The sequence below is a fragment of the Oncorhynchus masou genome, chromosome 11, assembly GCF_036934945.1.
Source record: "Oncorhynchus masou masou isolate Uvic2021 chromosome 11, UVic_Omas_1.1, whole genome shotgun sequence".
Classification (NCBI taxonomy): Eukaryota; Metazoa; Chordata; class Actinopteri; order Salmoniformes; family Salmonidae; genus Oncorhynchus; species Oncorhynchus masou.
Genome location: NC_088222.1, coordinates 33,640,685 through 33,661,616, shown reverse-complemented (window position 1 = coordinate 33,661,616; position 20,932 = coordinate 33,640,685). Strand labels below are relative to the sequence as shown.

At 42.8% G+C, this 20,932-nt stretch overlaps 1 protein-coding gene across 1 annotated transcript; it reads left to right on the top strand.

Annotated features, from left to right (window-relative positions):
- The first annotated feature begins 1,002 nt into the window (after positions 1-1,002).
- On the top strand, positions 1,003-19,133 carry LOC135548569 (diacylglycerol O-acyltransferase 2-like). The gene is made up of 8 exons (XM_064978313.1): positions 1,003-1,134; positions 4,238-4,369; positions 6,181-6,288; positions 8,281-8,351; positions 14,120-14,324; positions 14,733-14,907; positions 16,922-17,121; positions 17,547-19,133. Exons 1-8 carry the CDS (start codon positions 1,095-1,097, stop codon positions 17,699-17,701), a joined length of 1,086 nt encoding a protein of 361 aa, XP_064834385.1. The 5' UTR covers positions 1,003-1,094; the 3' UTR covers positions 17,702-19,133.
- The last annotated feature ends 1,799 nt before the right edge of the window (positions 19,134-20,932 follow it).

Genomic DNA, 20,932 nt, shown 5'->3' with positions numbered 1-20,932 from the left:
TTGACAGTTGCCCATCTGAACACTGACCAACCGAAAAGCCAAGGGGACATTTCTATGCCATGGCTCAAATCAAATTGAACAACAGCTTGATGGATTCCTTGATTTGTTTCTGAACATGTTGATAATACCTTCTTAATACCATAAAGTCACACTCTGAGAAAAAATATAAAACCATACTCAAGAGCAGTGAAGGCTGTCTCTTTACCAACATGCATCTCATGTCCTAACAAAAATATGTTCAAGTGATTGGAGACATTTACCCTTGTTTCCTCAGCTTGACTGCTCATGTCAATTATTCTACCAGGCTAAACGTGTCTTGTGTGGCCATCTCTATAATCCTGTCTTGTAAAGTAGCCTAAAGAACTAGGCATTGGCTAACCATAGTGACCTGTTAAGCATGTTTGACATGTTCAGCTTTAATGCCCCTACGAAAAAAGATTGCAGTCAGAGTGTAGTATAACCCTAGTACACTAGAGTGTAGTATAACTGCAGTATGCTGCAAATACTGCGTCCGAAATAACAGTTTATTTACTGCAGTAATTTTGCAGTGTAACTGCAGTTAGAGTTCTGTATAACGTACACTGTAGTTATTCTGCAATTACTGCGTCCAAAATACCACAGACGACTGCAGTTACTGCAATCTTTTTTTTGTAAGGGTGGTGCTAAAAGTAAAACATCTATAATAATTTCATAGCGGGGCGGGCTGTCAGATGTGATGGAAATGGTCAAAACACAACCGTTGATCACTGCCGACATCACGTGCCTGTCCAGTAAATACACACCGTGAGACAGTGACAGTGCCCGTCCAGTGTTAATCGTGCCTGCCTCCTTCAGGCCCAAGTGTTAGTTAGACTGTGCCAAATTCGCATCCACTTAGGTTATTTTCCAGGAGCGCATCGGTTTGTAAATAAAAATACACCGCCCACCCCCTCCCATACTGACTGTGACTGGCTCCTCCCATACGGGTTAAATGCGCGCTCGGTGCTTCAATTCAGTACAGTGGAAGGCAGTCAAGATAGAGGAGCTGTAGAGTTTACAAACTTTAAAGCAGCAAGTATTTCCAAGTCTTGTAATCTGTAATCTGAGCCACAGTTATGAAGACCATACTTGCTGCCTACTCCGGTGCTCTAAAAGGTAGGATATGCACCCTCATTCAAAATGCACTGCAAACAAATTGCACACAGACTTCAGTCATCCTATCAAGCGGCAGTAATTTGATAATCGGCAGTCATTTTATAATTGGATCATCTCCACTATTTTCCAAATCCTGTGTTGGCGTGTAATCCGTTTTCGTGAGATGAAGAAGCAGCTTGCTAAACATTAAAATATGACAGAACTATGGCAGCCCAAAACATAATCAGAAGTTTGTTGGGATGCTGTTTGTTGTGGATGCAATACGTCATTGTCATGTAAACCATTTGTTCTGAAAGACATCAGATAAGCCAACACATTGGTGTGCTGTGAAGAGTGTATTTTGGCACAGTAGTTTTCATACATGTTGTTTGTATATTTTTAGGGGTCTGATCTGTGAAGGAAGAGAAGTGAAAAAGTGTACACCAGGGCCTAGTTCAGTAGGCAAGTGTGAACGTTGAAGATATACAGTACATATCATGAATGGGGCTTACAAGTTCATTTATTTTACATGCCAGAGAGCCTCAAATTTGTTCAACATAATATAGTTATATCAGCAACTTTCCACAACGCTGTGCCCTGCTGAATGCTGCCCGGTAAGGGGCAAGATGTGGGGTCAGTGACTGATTCACTGTGTAGTATCCCTAGTCTACATCAAGTCTTTGACCCCCTGAGGCTGATACTGCCCAGTAGCCCTGATTTCGAAACCCTTCGCATTATTGACTTAATTATGCAAGTGTGGGACAGAGCGCAGAACGGACAGTGTTTTGTTTGACAGCACGACAGTGTTATTTAGTCCATTAAGATTGGTTTACGTGGTTGTGTTGTCCCGTGGCATTGGAAAGATCTGCTGATGAGGCACTATGATCACTATGATTGAGTAGATTAAGCAGTGTCCCCTCAGTGGCTCGCTCTTGTTCTGGTCTGTCACTACTTCTATATACGTCAGTGGAGGACTATCCTCAGTGAATTTCATAAAAAATAGTGACATTAAAATTATTATTTTTAGACAATTTTATGTTTATTTTAGTTATTTATTAAACACACTGTGTTGCTATGAAGGTCTACAGTAGCCTCAACGGCACTGTAGGGTAGCACCATGGTGTAGCCGGAGGACAGCTAGTCATTTTCAAGTGTCTTCACCTGTCTATCTTATTTAAAATACATTTAAAAAACTCTGGAACTTCAAAGGTCATTTTTAAAGGCTTAAAAATCCATTCAGCTATTTTGGCACAGTGACTCACTACCCAAACCAGACCCAAGTAGCTAAGAGACATGATGGCCTCCTACTGCTGTCTTGTGGATGAGCTGGGAATCAGACATATATTTACATCAATGGATAGATAGACTTACGATTTCATTTTATATCTATGTCGTTCCTATAAGACAAAGTTTTGTTTGGTTTGCTGCATCAGGCTTCGTAGTAGTCACATTCTGACACGTGTATCTGAATCCCACCGTTCTTACCCCTCCCCCCCTCCACAGTAGTCGCTAGTGCGCAATGAGACAAGGATATCCCTACCGGCCAAACCCTCCCTAACCTGGACGACGCTAGGCCAATTGTGCGTTGCCCCATGGACCTCCCGGCTGCGACAGAGCCTGGGCGCGAACCTGGAGTCTCTGGTGGCACTGCGATACAGTGCCCTAGAGGCCCGATCTTACCTTTCTAAGACTAATAGCTTTTGAACCGAAATGTACACTGAGGGTTTTATACAATATTTTGCGTTAAGTGTGTGCCCTCTGGCTACTACACCACACAATCCAGGTGTATGTGTGTTTATACCTGTGTGTGTAACTCTTCACATTCCTTGCTGTTCCATAAGGTGTATTTTTATCTGCTTTTTAAATCCAATTTTACTGCTTGCGTGAGTTACTTGATGTGGAATAATTTTCCATGTAGCCATGGCTCTATGCAGTACTGTGCTCCTCCCATAGTCTGTTCTGGACTTGAAGAGACCTCCGGTAGCATGTCTTACGGGGTTTGCATGGGTGTCCGAGCTGTGTGCTAGTAGTTTAAACAGACAGCTCGGCGCATTCAACATTCTTACAAAAACAAGTAGTGGTGACGTCAATCTCTCTTCTACTTTGAGCCATGAGTGATTGACATGCATGTTATAAATTTTAGCTCTGCGTGTACATTTTAAGCGCCAGTCATGCTTCCCAGAACTCTGGGCCAGTTGTAATTTTCCCAAGTCCCTCTTTGTGGCACCTGACCACACAACTGGGAAGTAGTCCAGGTGCAACAAAACTAGGGCCTGTAGGACCTGCCTTGTTGTTGTCAAGAAGGCAGAGCAGTGCTTTATTATGGGGAGAGGTCTTGCCATCTTAGACAGGTAACTCTCAATCCACAATGGGGTGTGAAGTCATAATGAAGGGCAAGAGACAGGTCTCAAGGCTTAAAAATGCTTCTTTAACAAACATGGGTGTGTGCCATTCAGAGAGCGAATGGGCAAGATGCAAGATTTGCCAGGTGCACTGGTTTGAGTGTGTCAAAAACTGCTGGATATTTCTCACTCAACAGCTTCCCCTGTGTATCAAGAATAGTCCACCACCCAAAGGATATCCAGCCAACTTGACACAACTGTGGGAAGCATTGGCGTCAACATGGGCCAGCATCCCTGTTGAATGCCTTCGACGCCTTGTAGAGTCCATAGCCCGACTAATTGAGGCTGTTCTGAGGGCAAAAGGGGTGGTGCAACTCTATTAGGAAGGTGTACTTAATATTTTGTCAACTCAGTGTACATGTCGCTGTCAGGACTGTGGCTCTGCTCTTTATGAGTAGTGATCAGACCATGGTGGTAAGTGGCTCTGTCTCTATAGCAATTGCAGTGGCATAAGGAATTTGACGTGATCTGTGATGTTTATTGCTTGTGGTCTGTTTGATCACAGCGCTTTGTAAGGGATGAACATTTTGTTCATTTTCTCTCTAGTTTCTAATCTAATGTCCCTTGTTTGTGTATTTGTCAGACTTTGAGAACCTGGGGAAAGGTTTGACAGTTTATTATTTTCATATTCTAGTCTTCTCACTGACTACAACTGACTTAATCGATTGATGTGGATGTACTGTACAGTATGACTCATTTATGACCCTGTCTATCTTCTCTAGGCACAGGCTATAGCATCCTCTCGTCCCTGCAGGACCTGCCCTCCCCTCCATGGCCTGCCCTTCGATCCAAGATGGAGAAACATCTTCAGGTCATCGCAGTTCTTCAGTGGGTCATCTCCTTCCTCGCCATGGGTGAGTATGTGACTGGAGCTCTGTGTGGCTCTAACTACACTACACAAAAATATAAACACAACATGTCAAGTGTTGGTCCCATGTTTTTATGAGCTGAAATAAAAGATTGAAATGTTCCATAAGCACAAAAAGCTTTTTTCTCTCAAATGTTGTGCACAAATTTGGTTACATCCCTGTTAGTGAGCATTTCTCCTTTGCCAAGGTAATCCATCCACCTAACAGGTGTGGCATATCAAGAAGCTGATTAAACAGCATGATCATTACACAGGTGCACCTTGTGCTGGGGACAATAAAAGCCACTGAAATGTGCAGTTTTGTCACAACATAATGCCACAGATGACCCAAGTTTTGAGGGCGTGTGTAATTGGCATGCTGACTGCAGGAATGTCCAACATAGCTGTTGCCAGATAATTGAATGTTCAATTCTCTCCATAAGCCACCTCCAATGTTGTTTAGAGAATTTGGCAGTCCGTCCAACTGGCCTCACAACCGCAGACCACATGTAACCACGCCAGCCCAGGACCTCCACATCCGGCTACTTCACCTGCAGGAATATCTGAGACCAGCCACCTGGATAGCTGATTAATTTGTGGGTTTGCACAACCAAAGAATGTCTGCACAAACTGTCAGAAACCGTCTCAGGGAAGCTGATCTGCGTGCTCGTCGTACTTCCCGGGGTCTTGACCTGTCTGCAGTTCAGTATCCTGACTGACTTCAGGAGGCAAATGCTCACCTTTGATGGCCACTGGCATGCTGGAGAAGTGTGCTCTTTACGGATAAATCCCAGTTCAACTGTACTGGGAAGATGGCAGACGGCGTCGTGTGGGCAAGTGATTTACTAATGTCAATGTTGTGAACAGAGTGTCCCATGGTGGGGTTATGGTATAGGCAGACATAAGCTATTGACAATGAACACAGTTGCATTTTATCGATGTCAATTTGAATGTGCAGAGATACCGTGATGAGATCCTGAGGCCTATTGTTGTGCCATTCATCTACCACCAACACCACATGTTTTAGCATGATAATGCACGGCCCCATGTCGCAAGGATCTGTACACAATTCTTGGAAGCTGAAAATGTCACGGTTCTTCCGTGGCCTGAATACTCGCCTGACATGTCACCCGTTGAGCATGTTTGAGATGCTCTGAATCTGTGTACGACAGTGTGTTCCAATTCCCGCTAATATCCAGCAACTTTGCACAGCCATTGAAGAGGAGTGGGACAACATCCCACAGGCCACAATCAACAGCCTGATCAAACCTATGTGAAGATCTGTTGCGCTGCATGAGGCGAGTGATGGTCATACCAGTTACTGACTGGTATTCTGATACCTTAAAAAGGCAGGGGCATGTATCTGCGACCAACAGATGCGTATCTGTATTCATGTGAAATCCATAGATTAGGGCCAAATTAATTTATTTCAATTGACTGATTTCCTTAAATGAACTGCAATTCGTAAAATATTAGAAATTGTTGCGTTTTTATATTCTTGTTCAATATTGTAGTTACTGAAGGATATAGTGGCCCTGTGGTCTCATACTGTAAGTCTCCAACAAGGACATCAAGCCTGTAAGCTCGCTCTCTTATTACAAGAGGTTTTCTGAGAATAAATGATTCATTGGTGGGCCGTAGGGATGTTTCTGTTAGTTTGTATGTCCCAGAATTTCAGATTGCAGTATACATTTATGGTGTTTGTGTGGAAATAAGGGATAAGGAGAATGTTGCATTTGAAAAATATTTAGTGAAGTGTGGTACAGTGCAGGTGCTGAATAGCTGTTCCTCTGCTCTCTCTCCTATCTGACCACATAGGCATCAGCTGCACTGTGCTGTTAATCTACATGTTCTGCACAGACCTCTGGGTGATCGCTGCCATGTACACTACCTGGCTAATCTTCGACTGGAACACCCCCAAACAAGGCAAGTACCACGGTCCCTCAAACCGGCTCTTAACACTGGTCAGGTTGAGAGGGTTCTTCCCCGTCAGCCCTGGGATTTGAACTGGCAACCTTTCAGCTACTTAATGGCTGCCGTTGTCCTATTGTGGTTAAATTGTGCCCTTCTATACAGTGTCTTCAAAGTATTCAGACCCCTTGACTTTTTCCACATTTTGTTAGGTTACAGCCTTATTATAAAATGTATTGCATTGTTTTTTCCCCCCCTCAATCTACACACGATACCCCATAATGACGAAGCAAAAACATGTTTAGAAATTTTTGCTAATTTATTACAAATAAGAACCGGAAACATCACATTTAAATATGTATTCAGACTCTTTACTCAGTACTTTGTTGAAGCACCTTTGACAGCGATTACAGCCTCGAGTCTTTTTGGGTATGACGCTACAAGCTTGGCACACCTGTATTTTGAAGTTTCTCCCATTCTTCTATGCAGATCCTCTCAAGCTCTGTCAGGTTGGAGGCGGAGCGTTGCTGCACAGCTATTTTCAGGTCTCTCCAGAGATGTTGAAGTCCAGGCTCTGGCTGTGCCACTCAAGGACATTCAGAAACTTGCTCTGGAGCAGGTTTTAATCAAGGATCTCTGTACTTTGCTCAGTTTACCTTTTTTTCTGATTCCTGACTTGTCTCCCAGTCTCTGCCGCTGAAAAACATCCCCACCGCATGCTGCCACCACCATGCACCATCCCTACGGTGGAGCCAGGTTTCCTCCAGACGGGACGCTTGGCATTCAGGCCAAAGAGTTCAACCTTGGTTTCATCAGAACAGAGTATCTTGTTTCTCATGGTCTCAGTCTTCAGGTGCCTTTTGGCAAACTCCAAGCGGGCTGTCATGTGTTTTTTACAGAGTGGCTGTCTGGCCTTCTGGCCACTCTAGCATAAAGGCCTGATTGGTGGAGTTCTGCAAAGATGGTTGTCATTCTGGAAAGTTTTGCCATCTCCACAGAGGAGCTCTGTCAGTGACCATCGGGTTCTTGGTCACCTCCTTGACCAAGGTCTCTTTCTTTAGATTTTTCCCATGATAAGCACATAGGCACTGAGCTTGAAGGTAGGCCTTGAAATACATCCACAGGCACACCTCCAATTGACTCAAATGATGTCAATTAGCCTATCAGAAGCTTATAATGCATGACATAATTTTCTGCAATTTTCCAAACTGTTTAAAGGCACAGTCCAGCAGAGGTAACTCTGGGTCTTTCTTTCCTGTGGTGGTCCTCATGAGAGCCAGTTTCATCATAGCGCTTGATGGTTTTTGTGACTGAACTTGAAGACACTTTCAAAGTTCTGGACATGTTCTGTATTGTCTGACCTTCGTGTCTTAAAAAGTATTGATTGACTGTAATTTTTCTAATGCTTATTTTAGCTCTTCTTGCCATAATATGGACTTGGTCTTTAACCCTATTTGGTAATCTTGTCACTATAGCACTGATTGGCGTAAATGCATTAAGAAGGAAAGAAATTCCGCAAACTAACTTTTAACAAGGCACACCTGTTAATTGAAATTCATTCCAGGTGACGACCTCATGAAGCTGGTTGAGAGAATGCTAAGTGTGCAAGGTTGTCATCAAGGCAAAGGATGGCTACATGTATTCTTCAAACATATTTTGATTTGTTTAATACTTTTATGGTTACTACCTGATTCCATATGTCTATTTCACAGTTTTGATGTCTTTACTATTATTCTACAATGTGTAAATCTAAAGAAAAACACTTGAATGTGTAGGTGTGTCTAAACTTTTGAATGTGTAGGTGTGTCTAAACTTTTGACTGGTAGTGTGTGTGTGTGAAACTGATGTAATTTCAGAAGCAGTGGTTTGTGTCTGTGACTATAAGGAGCTGTGCTAGGAAATTGAGTTAATTGGCACTATGTTACTGTTTATTTACATGAATCATTGTGTGGGTTACATGATTTATTATTCTGACTGGAGATCTATCCTTTACCTCGGTTTTCTCAGGTGGCAGGAGGTCCTCTTGGGTGAGGAACTGGACTGTGTGGACTTACTTCAGAGATTACTTTCCCATCAGGGTGAGTGGAAAAGAATAGGCCTAACATTTTTAAAGGTATAGTGTGTTCAATGTTCAATGCTATGTAGCATCTTGACCTCTTATATTTTGAGGATGTATAAACAAATAAAAGTGGGTTTTCACTAGTCAGTGTCTAAGCGGTGTCATAAGGCCAGATAATTAGGTTTGCTATCAAACTGGAAATTTGTGATGGAATACAACATAGATATGCCTGCCTGTACAGATGCTAAAATGTGCTTTTTCTGGTCAGATACAAAGTCAAAGAGCATCAATGGTTTTTATTGATTGTGTGATGTCGCACAAGCTTGACCATAACCTTATCTGTGACTGTATCCAGTGTCCGCTGTTGGTTCCTGTTCCCTGATGATGCAATAAGGAGTTGACGTGTCAGTTGAAAGGATAGGCTTTGCCCCGCCTGATAGGCGACAGCTCATCGCTGAGTTTTTTTTTTTTTTTTTTTTTTTTTTTTTCCCCCTGACTATTATTGCGCTCCTCCGCCCCTGGAGATTGTTGGGAGACACGTTCTCTTGGTATCCTAACAGCAAGCAATTTTTTGCCTTATGATTTTTTTGGCAAGTTCCTCTTGTGCTTTCTCGCGCTGCTCTCCTGACCAAGGAATGAATTAGCTGAGTTGTTTGTATGCCTTCACACTCTTCATGAATATCAATGAACCAACGGCATTCAAATGACATCTGCTATGTTTAATTGTCGTTCAGCTATTTAAGTGTTTAAAATTGAGCATTTTAGAAACATTAACCCTACAATAAATGTTTTACCATACAATCGTTTTCACTCATACATAGAAAGTATAGTCAAAGGCTCTTAAAGCCTTTGACCGATTTTTAAGAATAAAGGTAGTCTTAACCATAATGACTCAATTATTGACAGTTAACAGCCAGGGGGATTCAACTGTGTGTGTTGCCTCTGGAGCTTGGACTTTGGCCCTGCTTGTGATCCATACTTTGAGCACTGACTGTTTCTGTCTGAGTGGCTTGATGATCACTTATTTGCATCAAGTAGCTCTGACGCAAACTGAATAAGATGGCTGTGTTTGATAACATGTCTCTGCATCGATTTGAGGCTTACAGTATTGTCATTTTTTGGGTTGGTAATCAGGCTGATGTTTTGTGATGTGGAGTTAAGGGGCTTCAGTTGTTGGGTTTTCTGACTCAGACTCACTGTATGCCAGGTATTGCTAGGGCTTGAGACACATTAGAAACTTCACATGTCAACATCCTGCTTCAGATGAATGGCTGCTTAACTTGTTTTAGCTTGTGCAACTAATGCAGTTGATGTCAGGCCTGGCTGGTGTCAGTGCATGCAGGGACGGTGGCTTACATCTTGCAGTGCCAGCAAGGGCTCCTTCTCTCTTCCACTTACCACATGTATGTTATCAAATACAGCAGTGGCTGGTTATTGGCTGAATTACTGGGGCACAAGGTGGTTGGAGTTGTCATGCTGCTTTGTTGACAAATATAATCTAGTTTTTTTTATTTTTTAAATAAAAAGAATAAATATTCTCAGATTTGTGCATTTGAGCAACAGCATAAATACACATTTTACTTTTGTATATCAAAAACTGAATAACCACTGCTACACATGCTGCCACTGTTTTTAAACAGATTAGATTATACTATTTAGACCGAGCAGTCAGCTCACAAAAAATCGAGTGCACCAGGATGGCTAGCTAACAATGTCACAAAGCATGATGCGCTAGCCAGTTAACTTTCATTCTGAAATAACTTAATATTTCCGAGTTCGTCAGATATTAGTTTAGAAAGCTCCAATGCCAATTTTAAGTCTATCTAGCGAGCTCCTTATCAAAGGTACACAACATGACCAAAATTATGTGGCATTTCAATTCATCCCAAAGGCGGTTGATGGGGTTGAGGTAAGGGCTCTGTGCAGGCCAGTCAAGTTCTTCCACACTGATCTTGACAGATTTCTGTATGGACCTCTCTTTGTGCACATGGGCATTTTGGAAGCACAGAATCATCGAGAATGTCATCGTATGCTGTAGCGTTAAAATTTCCCTTCACTGGAATTAAGGGGACTTGCCGAAACAGCCCCAGACCGTTATTTCTCTTCCACCAAACTTTACAGTTGACACTATGCAATGGGGCAGGTCGCTTTCTTCTGGCACCCACCAAATCCAGATTCGTCCGGACTGTCAGATGGTGAAGTGTGATTCATCACTCCAGGGAAGGCGTTTCCACTCGTCCAGAGCTTTACACCTATCTAGCCGACGCTTGGCATTGCGCACAGTGAGCTTAGGCTTGTGTGTGTGTGTGGCTGCTCAGCCATGGAAACCCATTTAATTTCATGAAGCTCCCGGCAAACAGTTATTGGTCTGACGTTGCTTCCAGAGGCAGTTTGGAACTCAGTAGTGAATGTTACAAACCGAAGACACTTTTTACACGCTTCAGCATTCTGCAGTCCTGTTCTGTGAGCTTGTGTGGCCTACCACTTTGTGGCTGAGCCATTGTCACTCCAAGAGAATTCTCGTTGGTTATTGTCAATGCCGTGTATATCCCACCCCAAGCAGATATCACAACGGCCCTCCGAGTCCAGTGAAGTTCCTTATGTAAACTGTAAACCATATCCCGAGGCTGCATTTATTGTAGCTGGGGATTTAACAAAGCAAATATGAGAACGAGGCTACCTAAATTTTGTCAGCATATTGATTTTAGCACTCATGCGGGCAATACACTGGATCACTGCTACTCTAACTTCCGCGATGTATCCAAGGCCCTCCCTTGCCCTCCCTTCGGCAAATCCGACCACGACTCCATTTTGCTCCTACCGTCCTATAGGCAGAAGTTTCAAGATTGTTTTGATCACACTGACTGGGAAATGTTCCGGGCAGCCTTTGAGAATAACATTGATTTATTCGGTGAGTGAGTTTGTAAGGAAGTGCATTGGAGATGTTGTACCCACTGTGATTATTAAAACCTACCCTAACCAGAAACCGTGGATAGATGGCGGCATTCACACAACAAAGCGCAAACCACCACATTTAACCATGAAAAGATGACTGGGAATATGGCCGAATATAAACAGTGTAGTTAGGCAATCAAACAAGCGAAATGTCGGTATAGGGACAAAGTGGAGTTGCAATTAAACAGCTCAGACAGAAGACTTATGTAGCAGGGTCTACAGACAATTACGGACTACAAAACCAGCCACGTCACAAACGCCATCATTTTGCTTCCAGACAAACTAAGCGCCACTTTGCCTGCTTTGAGGATAATACTGTGCCATTGACGCGGCCCACTACCAAGGACTGTGGGCCCCTCTCCTTCTCCGTGGCCAACGTGAGTAAGACATTTAAACGTGTTAACCCTCGCAAGGCTGCTGGCCCAGATGGCATCCCTAGCCATGTCCTCAGCATGTGCAGACCAGCTGTCTGGTGTGTTTAGACATATTCAATCACTCCCTATCCCAGTCCCAAGAAGGCAAAGATAACTAAATAACTATTGCTCTGTACCACTCACTTCTGTCATCATGAAGTGCTTTTGAGAGACTAGTCATGGATCATATCACCTTCACTTTACCTGCCACCCTAGACCCATTTCAGTTCGCATACTGCCCCAACAGGTCCACAGATGATGCAATCACCATCACGCTGCCCTATCCCATCTGGACGAGGAATACCGATGTAAGAATGCTTTTTATTAACTCTAACTCAGCATTCAACACCATGGTACCCTCCAAGCTCATCATTAAGCTTGAGGCCCTGGGTCTCAACCCTGCCCTATGCAATTGGGTCCTAGCCTTTCTGACGGGCCGCCACCAGGTGGTGAATGTAGGAAACGCCACCTCCGCTTTGCTGATCCTCAACACTGGGGCCCCACAAGGCTGTGTGCTCAGCCCCCTCCTGTACTCCCTGTTCACTCATGACTGCGTGGCCATGCACGCCTCCAACTCAATCATCAAGTTTGCAGACGACACAACAGTAGTGGGCTTGATTACCAACAACGACGAGACAGTTTACAGGGAGGAGGTGAAAGCACTCGGGTGTGGTGTCTGGGAAACAATCTCTCACTCAATGTCAATAAATCAAAGGAGATGATTGTGGACTTCAGGAAACAGCAGCGGGAGCACCTCCCTATCCACATCGACGGGACAGCAGTGAAGAAGGTGGAACGTTTTTAAGTTCCTCTGCGAACACATCACAGACAAACTGAAATGGTCCACCCACACAGACAGTGTGGTGAAGGTGTAACAGCGCCTCTTCAACCTCAGGAGGCTGAAGAAATTTGGCCACCTAAAACCCTTACAAACTTTTACAGATGCACAATTGAGAGTATCCTGTCAGGCTGTATCACCGCCTGGTACGGCAATTGCACCGCCCTGAACCGCAAGGCTCTCCAGAGGGTGGTGCGGTCTGCACAACGCATCACCGGGGGCAAACTACATGCCCTCCAGGACACCTACAGCACTCGATGTCACAGGAAGGCCAAAAAGATAATCAAGGACAAGAACCACCTGAGCCACTGCCTGTTCACCCTGCTTCCATCCAGAAGGCGAGGTCAGTACAGGTGCATCAAAGCTGGACCATCAGACTGTTAAACAGCCATCACTAACACAGAGACTGCTGTCTACATCCAGACTTGAATCATTGGCCACTTTAATAAATGGATCACAAGTCACAGTAAATAATGCCACTGTAATGTTTACATATCTTACATTACTCAGCTCATATGTGTATATACTACATTTTTTACCATCTATTGCATCTTGCCTATGCTGCTCGGTCATCTATATATTTATATGTACATATATTCACCATTCTGTATTTATTTATCTTGCTCCTTGGCACCCCAGTATCTCTACTTGCACATTCATCTTCTGCACATCTACAATTCCAGTGTTTAATTGCTATATTGTAGTTACTTTGCCACCATGGCCTATTTATTGCCTTAACTCCTTTATCTTACCTCATTTGCACTTACTGTAGACCATTTTGTTCTACTGTATTATTTACTGTTTTGTTTATTCCATGTGTAACTCTGTTATGTGTCGAACTGCTATGCTTTATCTTGGCCAGGTTGCAGTTGCAAATGAGAACTTGTTCTCAACGAGCCTACCTGGTTAAATAAAGGTGAAATAAAAAAACATGTTCTTATTCCATCCCTTTCAGATTTGTGTGATTTAGGTAGTCGTTGTGGAATTGTTAGAGATTACTGCACTGTCGGAACTAGAAGCACAAGCAGTTCACTACACTCCAATTAACATCTGCTAACCATTTGTATGTGTCCAATAAAATGTTACTTGATTTAGACCTTTACAATAACGGCATTTACAGTTGACCGGGGCCACTCTAGCAGGGCAGAAGTATTGCGTCTCTGTAATGGAACTACTGTTCACACTATATCTGCCCTGTGAACCGTAACTCCATCGACTACCTCCTCTCTCAGAATGGAACTGGCTTCTACTCCTGCATTGTTTGCTGTTTGTGGTTTTAGGCTGGGTTTCTGTACAGCACTTTGATATATCAGCTGATGTAAGAAGGGCTATATAAATAAATTTTATTTTATTCAGTGGAAACGTGCAGGTAAACATCCGACACACAGCACATTTTATTGCCTTATTTGCCTGTGAAATATTTTATTACTTGTGTGAAAGATGTCTTATATCAGGGCTAAAATGAAAAGCTGTTCCATTTACAGGAAAATAGTCTTACCACATCCTCTAAACCTCCTCTCCTCTGAGACTGGTATGATTAGACTGTACTATCATGTCTCTTTTTGTCAACTTTTTTTCCAGCTCATCAAGACACACAACCTGCTGCCCAGCCGAAACTACATCTTTGGGTACCACCCCCATGGGATCTTCTCTTTCGGAGCCTTCTGTAACTTTGGGACTGAGGCCACTGGATTCTCCAAGAAGTTCCCGGGCATCAAGCCTTCTCTTGCCACCCTGGCTGGAAACTTCCGGATGCCAATCCTTAGAGACTATCTCATGTCTGGGGGTGAGATGGTTTCTGGGAGTTTTGTCCCTCTGAAGAGGCTGCCTCTTCTCTCTTTAAACTGCTGATAACAGCCCTTCAGCTTCAGACTGTAATTTGGCAGAACTCTTGAGCTTTGTCCTATTACGCAGCCAGGACACAACAGCCAGCCTCTGTCTTCCAACCTGTATATGCTGAGCTCACTATTGTAGGGAGCTGCTTCTGTCAAAAGCTAACAGTGCAGGTTATCTTAATTTGGTCATTTAGAGTAGTATTGCGGTGTAATGTAAAATTTACAGCAATAATATGTGTAGGTGCTCAACCAGTATGCATTTTCTCTTAAATAATGTCTATTGAAAACGAACTTTATGGTTTGGTCTTTGGGCCCATGTTTGATTGCTGAGCCTAACCCCATTCTCTCCCATGCGTTAGGTATCTGCCCAGTGAACCGTAACTCCATCGACTACCTCCTCTCTCAGAATGGAACTGGCAACGCAGTGGTCATCGTTGTTGGGGGAGCAGCAGAATCTCTGGACTGTGCTCCAGGCATGAATTCTGTCACCCTGAATAAACGCAAGGGATTTGTGAGGCTGGCCCTCCAGCAAGGGTGAGAGTAGAGCGCAAACATTCTGTCATACACAAATCCTGGCTATACACTACATGAGCAATAGTATGTAGTCACCTGCTCGTTGAACATCTCATTCCAAAATCATGGCCATTAATATGGAGTTGGTTCCCCCTTTGCTGCTTTAACAGCCACCACTCTTCCGGGAAGGCTTTCCACTAGATGCTGGAACATTGCTGCATGGACTTTCTTCCATTCAGAGCATGAGTGAGGTCAGGCACTGATGTTGGGCAATTAGGCCTGGGAAGTCGGCGTTCCAATTAATCCTTAAGGTGTTCGATGGGGTTGAGGTCAGGGCTCTTCGCAGGCCAGTCAAGTTCTTCCATACCGATCTCGACAAACCATTTCTGTATAAACCTCACTTTGGCCACGGGGGTATTGTCATGCTGAAACAGGAATGGGCCTTCCCCAAACTGTTACCACAAAGTTGGAAGCATTGAATAGTTTAGAATGTCATTGTATGCTGTAGCTTTAAGATTTCCCCTCACTGGAACTAACTAGTCCGAACCATAAAAATAAAAAACAGCCACAGACCATTATTCCTCTTCCACCAAACCTTACAGTTGGCGCTATGCATTGGGGCAGGTAGCGCTCTCCTGGTATCCGCCGAACCCAGATTCGTCTGTCGGACTGCCAGATGGTCAAGTGTGATGATTCACTCCAGAGAACCTGTTTCCAATGCTTCAGAGTCCAATGGCGGTGCTCTTTACACCACTCCAGCCAATGCTGGAAGGTTGATGCTGAAATTGCCAAATCAACTCATTTTGAAGGGGTGTCTGCATACTTATTTGTATAAAGTGTACCTGTTACACACATCAATTGATCTGACGACATGGTGTTTGTTTTTATGTAAGACATCTCATTGGGCAGCACAGACATGGGTGTCATTATGACCAATTGGATTGAATCGAGATAATTGGCTCAACAATAGGTTTGATTGGCACCAGGGTTGGGTTAAGTCTAAAAATTATATTCTAAATTCCCCCTCCCTGAAAATTCAATTTAATTGAAGGTCAATCTTTGAATTCAGACATTCATTTCCTCTCAATTCCAATGTTGGGTCAATTCCAAGGATTCAATTTCTAATGCAATATTATCCCTGAAAATTCCAATTTCCTCAGGCTTTCAGGCTGATCATGTCATTGTTCAGACAACCTAGCTATATTGAAATTATTTAAATTGTAGTCAATTTGTGATACTAAGTTTATTAACTGCGAAATTTACAAATATTGAATTCTAATTAAATTCAAAGTCAAAACGGTCTAATTTCAACATTGTTAAAATTATATTGAATTCAATGTAAATTCTTCACTTCATGAGTGAATTTAATTGGTATTTTAAATTGGAATTGACCACAACCCTGATTGGCACACACTCACTCGTGTGGTAATTGGTCCTCAATATCTCAGAGCTCCTCCTGGCATAGAGTACACACACCCGGGTCAAGGCCAAAGGATGGACTCCATCAGATTGGGACTCCTGAGAACACTGTTTCAGCACACTGAGTGAGCTGGCATAGACCAGATCAGACTAACTGGGAATCCCACTCTATTCCAGGGCCATTAGGCTGCCATTTTGACTTGCTCAAGCCTACTTCAGTGATAAATATTGTCTGATGGTGAATTGTAGATACGCTGGTTCACAGTGTCTTAGAGGTTGTATAAAATGTTATGTAGAGTAGACCCTCATTCATTACAACCTTCGATAACATGCATGATTGCTAATTTCTCCCGGCATGTACAGTACGTATCTGGGTCACTGGCTCATATTTTTAGGACCTCCTAAGACAAGTGGCATGTAGGCCTATGTTACCCTGGCTAAATGCTTCCCAAATGTTCCTTTTCTAAATTCCTCATAATGTGTTTTCATGACAATGTTTAAATAATTAGAGCAGGGAAGCTCCAAAACAAGTCAGCTCATCATTGAGATCAGATGATATCCATTATGCCCTATGAGTAACTTCTAAAGACTAATGTAAACCTTTGCTCTCTGTCAGGTCCGACCTGGTGCCGGTCTACTCCTTTGGGGAGAACAATGTGTACAAGCAGGTGATCTTTGAGGAGGGAACATGGTGTCGGCTAGCTCAGAAGCGGCTGCAGAAGATTCTGGGCTTTGCTCCCTGTCTGTTCCATGGCTGTGGCCTCTTCTCTGACTCCTGGGGAATGGTGCCTTACAATAAACCCATCACCACCATCGGTGAGAAACCCTCTCCAAGACCCCACTGACAGTATCTAACAGGCATTTAGTTTCTGGTAGTGATCCAGTCCATGTGTTTGATGCTATTCGCTCTGTTCCGGCCATTATTATGATCCATCCTCCCTTTAGCCATGTATCTTATTGATCTTATCTATCAAAATATATGCTCAACTCAAATTGTTCTGTCAGCCAGGATCTGTAGATTTGTCTATCTGTAAAAATCTTCAGTAATTACAATGCTAGGTCGGGGTTATGGTTACTACCATGCAGTTCAAGGGCAACTCTTGCTCCTCTGTGTTAACAGAACCATCCACAGTCAAAATGTTCTCTCCCCTGCATCAAGGCCATGTTCATGTTAAATGTTGCAGTTCGTCAAACCAAAAAGTTACATTTTGTGGATATTGATTTTGACCCCCTTCTCTTAGTGGGTGAACCGATCACGGTACCAAAGGTTGAGGAGCCTACTCGGGATATGGTGGAACTGTACCATGCCATGTACATCAAGTCCCTCAGGAGCCTCTTTGACAAGTATAAGACCCGCTTTGGATTGAAAGAGAGTGACATCCTGCACATCCAATGAGAAAAGAGTGAGCGGGACCCCCTCAGAACTGCGGCAGCTGTTTGTTCAGCCTCGACACCCCATTCACATGCATGGATCTGATTGATTGTCTTTGGAATTCAATCGATATACATAAAGTTGTGGGTGTGTGTATAAACCCACCCGCGCGCTCATCCTCATCCAGTATACAAGGTTCACGTCCCTACTCCACTCAGGGTGAAAATGGCAGGTTTTAATGTTTTAGGTTGCTTTACTATTCCGCCTGACCTAGTCAGGGACTAGGACTATCTTAAATGTCTCCGAATGGAGACTCTTCAGCATATGCCACATTTATAGATATGTTCCATGACAGAAGAGATGAGGGAGTATAGTTTGATAAGATCACTTGCTTTCATGTGCAGTGGAACTCCCACTAGGTGGCACTAGAAGGCTATACGCACACACACAAGCACCATGTTTGTTTCCCCCATGTATCCATGTAGTTGTCCCATATATTAGGACCTAAAAACAAGTTCAATATCAGATGTTTTGAGGCCTTTTTTATTTTTTGCTAAATGCACAAACAATGCAATTGTAATGGTATGGCCTCACTCAGAAGTTAATATAGTGTGATAATTGAGCCAAAGAGCTGATGGGTGTCCCCTCCCAGCACACAAATACTTCATTGAAACTGGAAGGAGAAGTAATTCTAATGGATTCAAATTGTGTACATGTGTTTATATGATGCCACTAAGTATTGTATTATGTAAATAAGAGACAACCTGTCCTCCCTTGTCCAATGGAACATTTTTTTTCTTTCATTAATGTATATATTGATGCACTTTTTGTATTTGTTACAACCCTCTGAGGTATTGCTCTAAAATGTGCCTTAGGAATTTTGTCAAATTTTTATTGACTGGGCTGCAGAGTGTTTAGTGCCTTGATGCCCCATGTACTGTAGTTGTTGACGATTTTGATGATGTAAAAACAATTCTTCCTCCACACAGAGGGCAGATCAGTGATAAATGTCATAAAAATACACTTGTGGGGTTCTACTCAATTGAGTAAAATGGTAAATGTACAGTATAAGAGTTTTTCTATCACACATTTGGATTAGAGTTAAAAGTCAAACTCCCATGGTAATTTCCAAGAAGTGTTAGCGAAATTACTGAGACTTGATATGCCACCATCCTGCCAATTATCTTAGGTGCAGAACTGTTTATATATTATGCCAGATGAAAAGACTACAATTATTTTGCAAATGTGGTGAAATGTTGAGGTTGGTGATGAGCCCTAAATAGAAGTGTCATTTGAAATGCAAGTTCTTCTAGCTTCAACATGAACTTCTTGTAAACATCTCACTCTCTTAACTTGTGCAATAAACAGCAGCCAAGGCCTTTTATGTTGTGAATGAATAGCTTGAGCAAAATCTGTCTACTTAAATTAAACTTGTTGTTTTTAGAATAAAACTTAACACGTCTTTGTAAACATTTATTTTCTTCCTGTCATCACATCATAGAAACAACATTGCGTCTTTTTAGTGTTATGTATTTTATTAGGATCCCCTGAAGCAGCAGCTCCTCTTGTGCAGTCCTTGAGCTGTTCTTGTCTAAAGACATAAGGACAATAGAAACAAAAAGGTCCTAAGGACTGTTGCATGAATACATTAATACAAACACACTGAACAGAAATATAAACTCAATATGCAACAATATCAAAAATTTTACGAGTTACAGAATTACTGTTCATAATAGCAAATCAGTCAATTGAAATAAATTCATTAGTCACTAATCTATGGATTTCACAGGACTGGGAATACAGATCATCCTCTGGTCACAGGTACATTAAAAGAAAGGTAGGGGCGTGGCTCAGTAAACCAGTCAGTATCTGGTGTGATCACCATTTGTCTCATGCAGCACAACACATCTTCATATAGAGTTGATTGTGGCCTGTGGAATGTTGTCCCACTCCACAGGAGGTTGGTGGCACCTTAATTGGGGAGGACCGGCTCGTTCTAATGACTGGAGTGGAATTGGTGGAATGGTAACAAATACATGGGCTCCCGAGTGGCGCGGCGGTCTAAGGCACTACATCTCAGTGCTAGAGGCGTCGCTACAGACCCTGGTTCAATTCCAGGCTGTATCACAACCGGCTGTGATTGGAGTCCCATAGGGTGGCAAACAATTGACCAAGCATCGTCCGGGTTTGGCAGAGTCGGCCGTCTTTGTAAATAAGAATTTGTTCTTAACTGACTTGCCTAGTTAAATAAAGGTTAAATAAATAAACATCAAACATGATTTTCAGGTGTTTAACGCCATTCCATTAGCTCCGTTCCGGACATTATTATGAACTGCATCCTGTGTCCCACTCCTCTTCAATGGCTGTGCAAAGTTGTTGGATAATGGCGGGAACTGGAACACGCTGTTGTACACGTCAGTCTAGAGCATCCCAAACATACTCAATGGGTGAAATGTCTGGTGAGTATGCACGCCATGGAAGAACTGGGAAATTGTCAGCTTCCAGAAATTGTGTACAGATCCTTGCGACACAGGGCCATGCATTATCATGAGGTGATTGTGGCGGATGAATGGCACAACAAATGGCCTCAGGATCTCGTTACGTTATCTCTGTGCATTCAAATTGCCATTGTTAAAATGCAATTATGTTCGTTGTCCATAGCTTATGCCTACCCATACCATAGCTCCACTGCCACAATGGGGCACTCTGTTCACAACATCAAATCAAAGTAAGCTTTATACAGCCCATATCAGACATGGAATGTAATGCAACGTGCTTCACACGAAAAAAAACATAAAAAACAATGAAAATAAAAGCTGAAATATTTACTACACAACAAACATAAAATAAAAAACTAAATAATGACAAACTGAACAACTAAAAAGCACCCTAAGGAAAAGCAAAGTTAAAATATGTTTTAAGATCACTTTAAAATATGTTTCCACAGTTTCAGCCCTGACAGGTTCTCTGGCATGCTATTCCAGATGCTGGGGGCATAATAACTAAAGGCTGCCTCTCCATGCCTCTTGGTCCTAGGCTTTGGGATAGATAAAGGCCAGTGCCAGAGGACCTGAGGGACCTACTGGGTACATCACTTAAAAGCATGTCTGACATGTATTGGGCTGCACAATTGTGGATTGATTTAAAAACCAATCTTAAAATTAATTCTAAAACTCACAGGCAGCCAGTGCAGAGACCTTAAAATGGGTGTAATGTGTGCTCTTCATCTGGTCTTGGTCAAAAAAGACCAAAAAG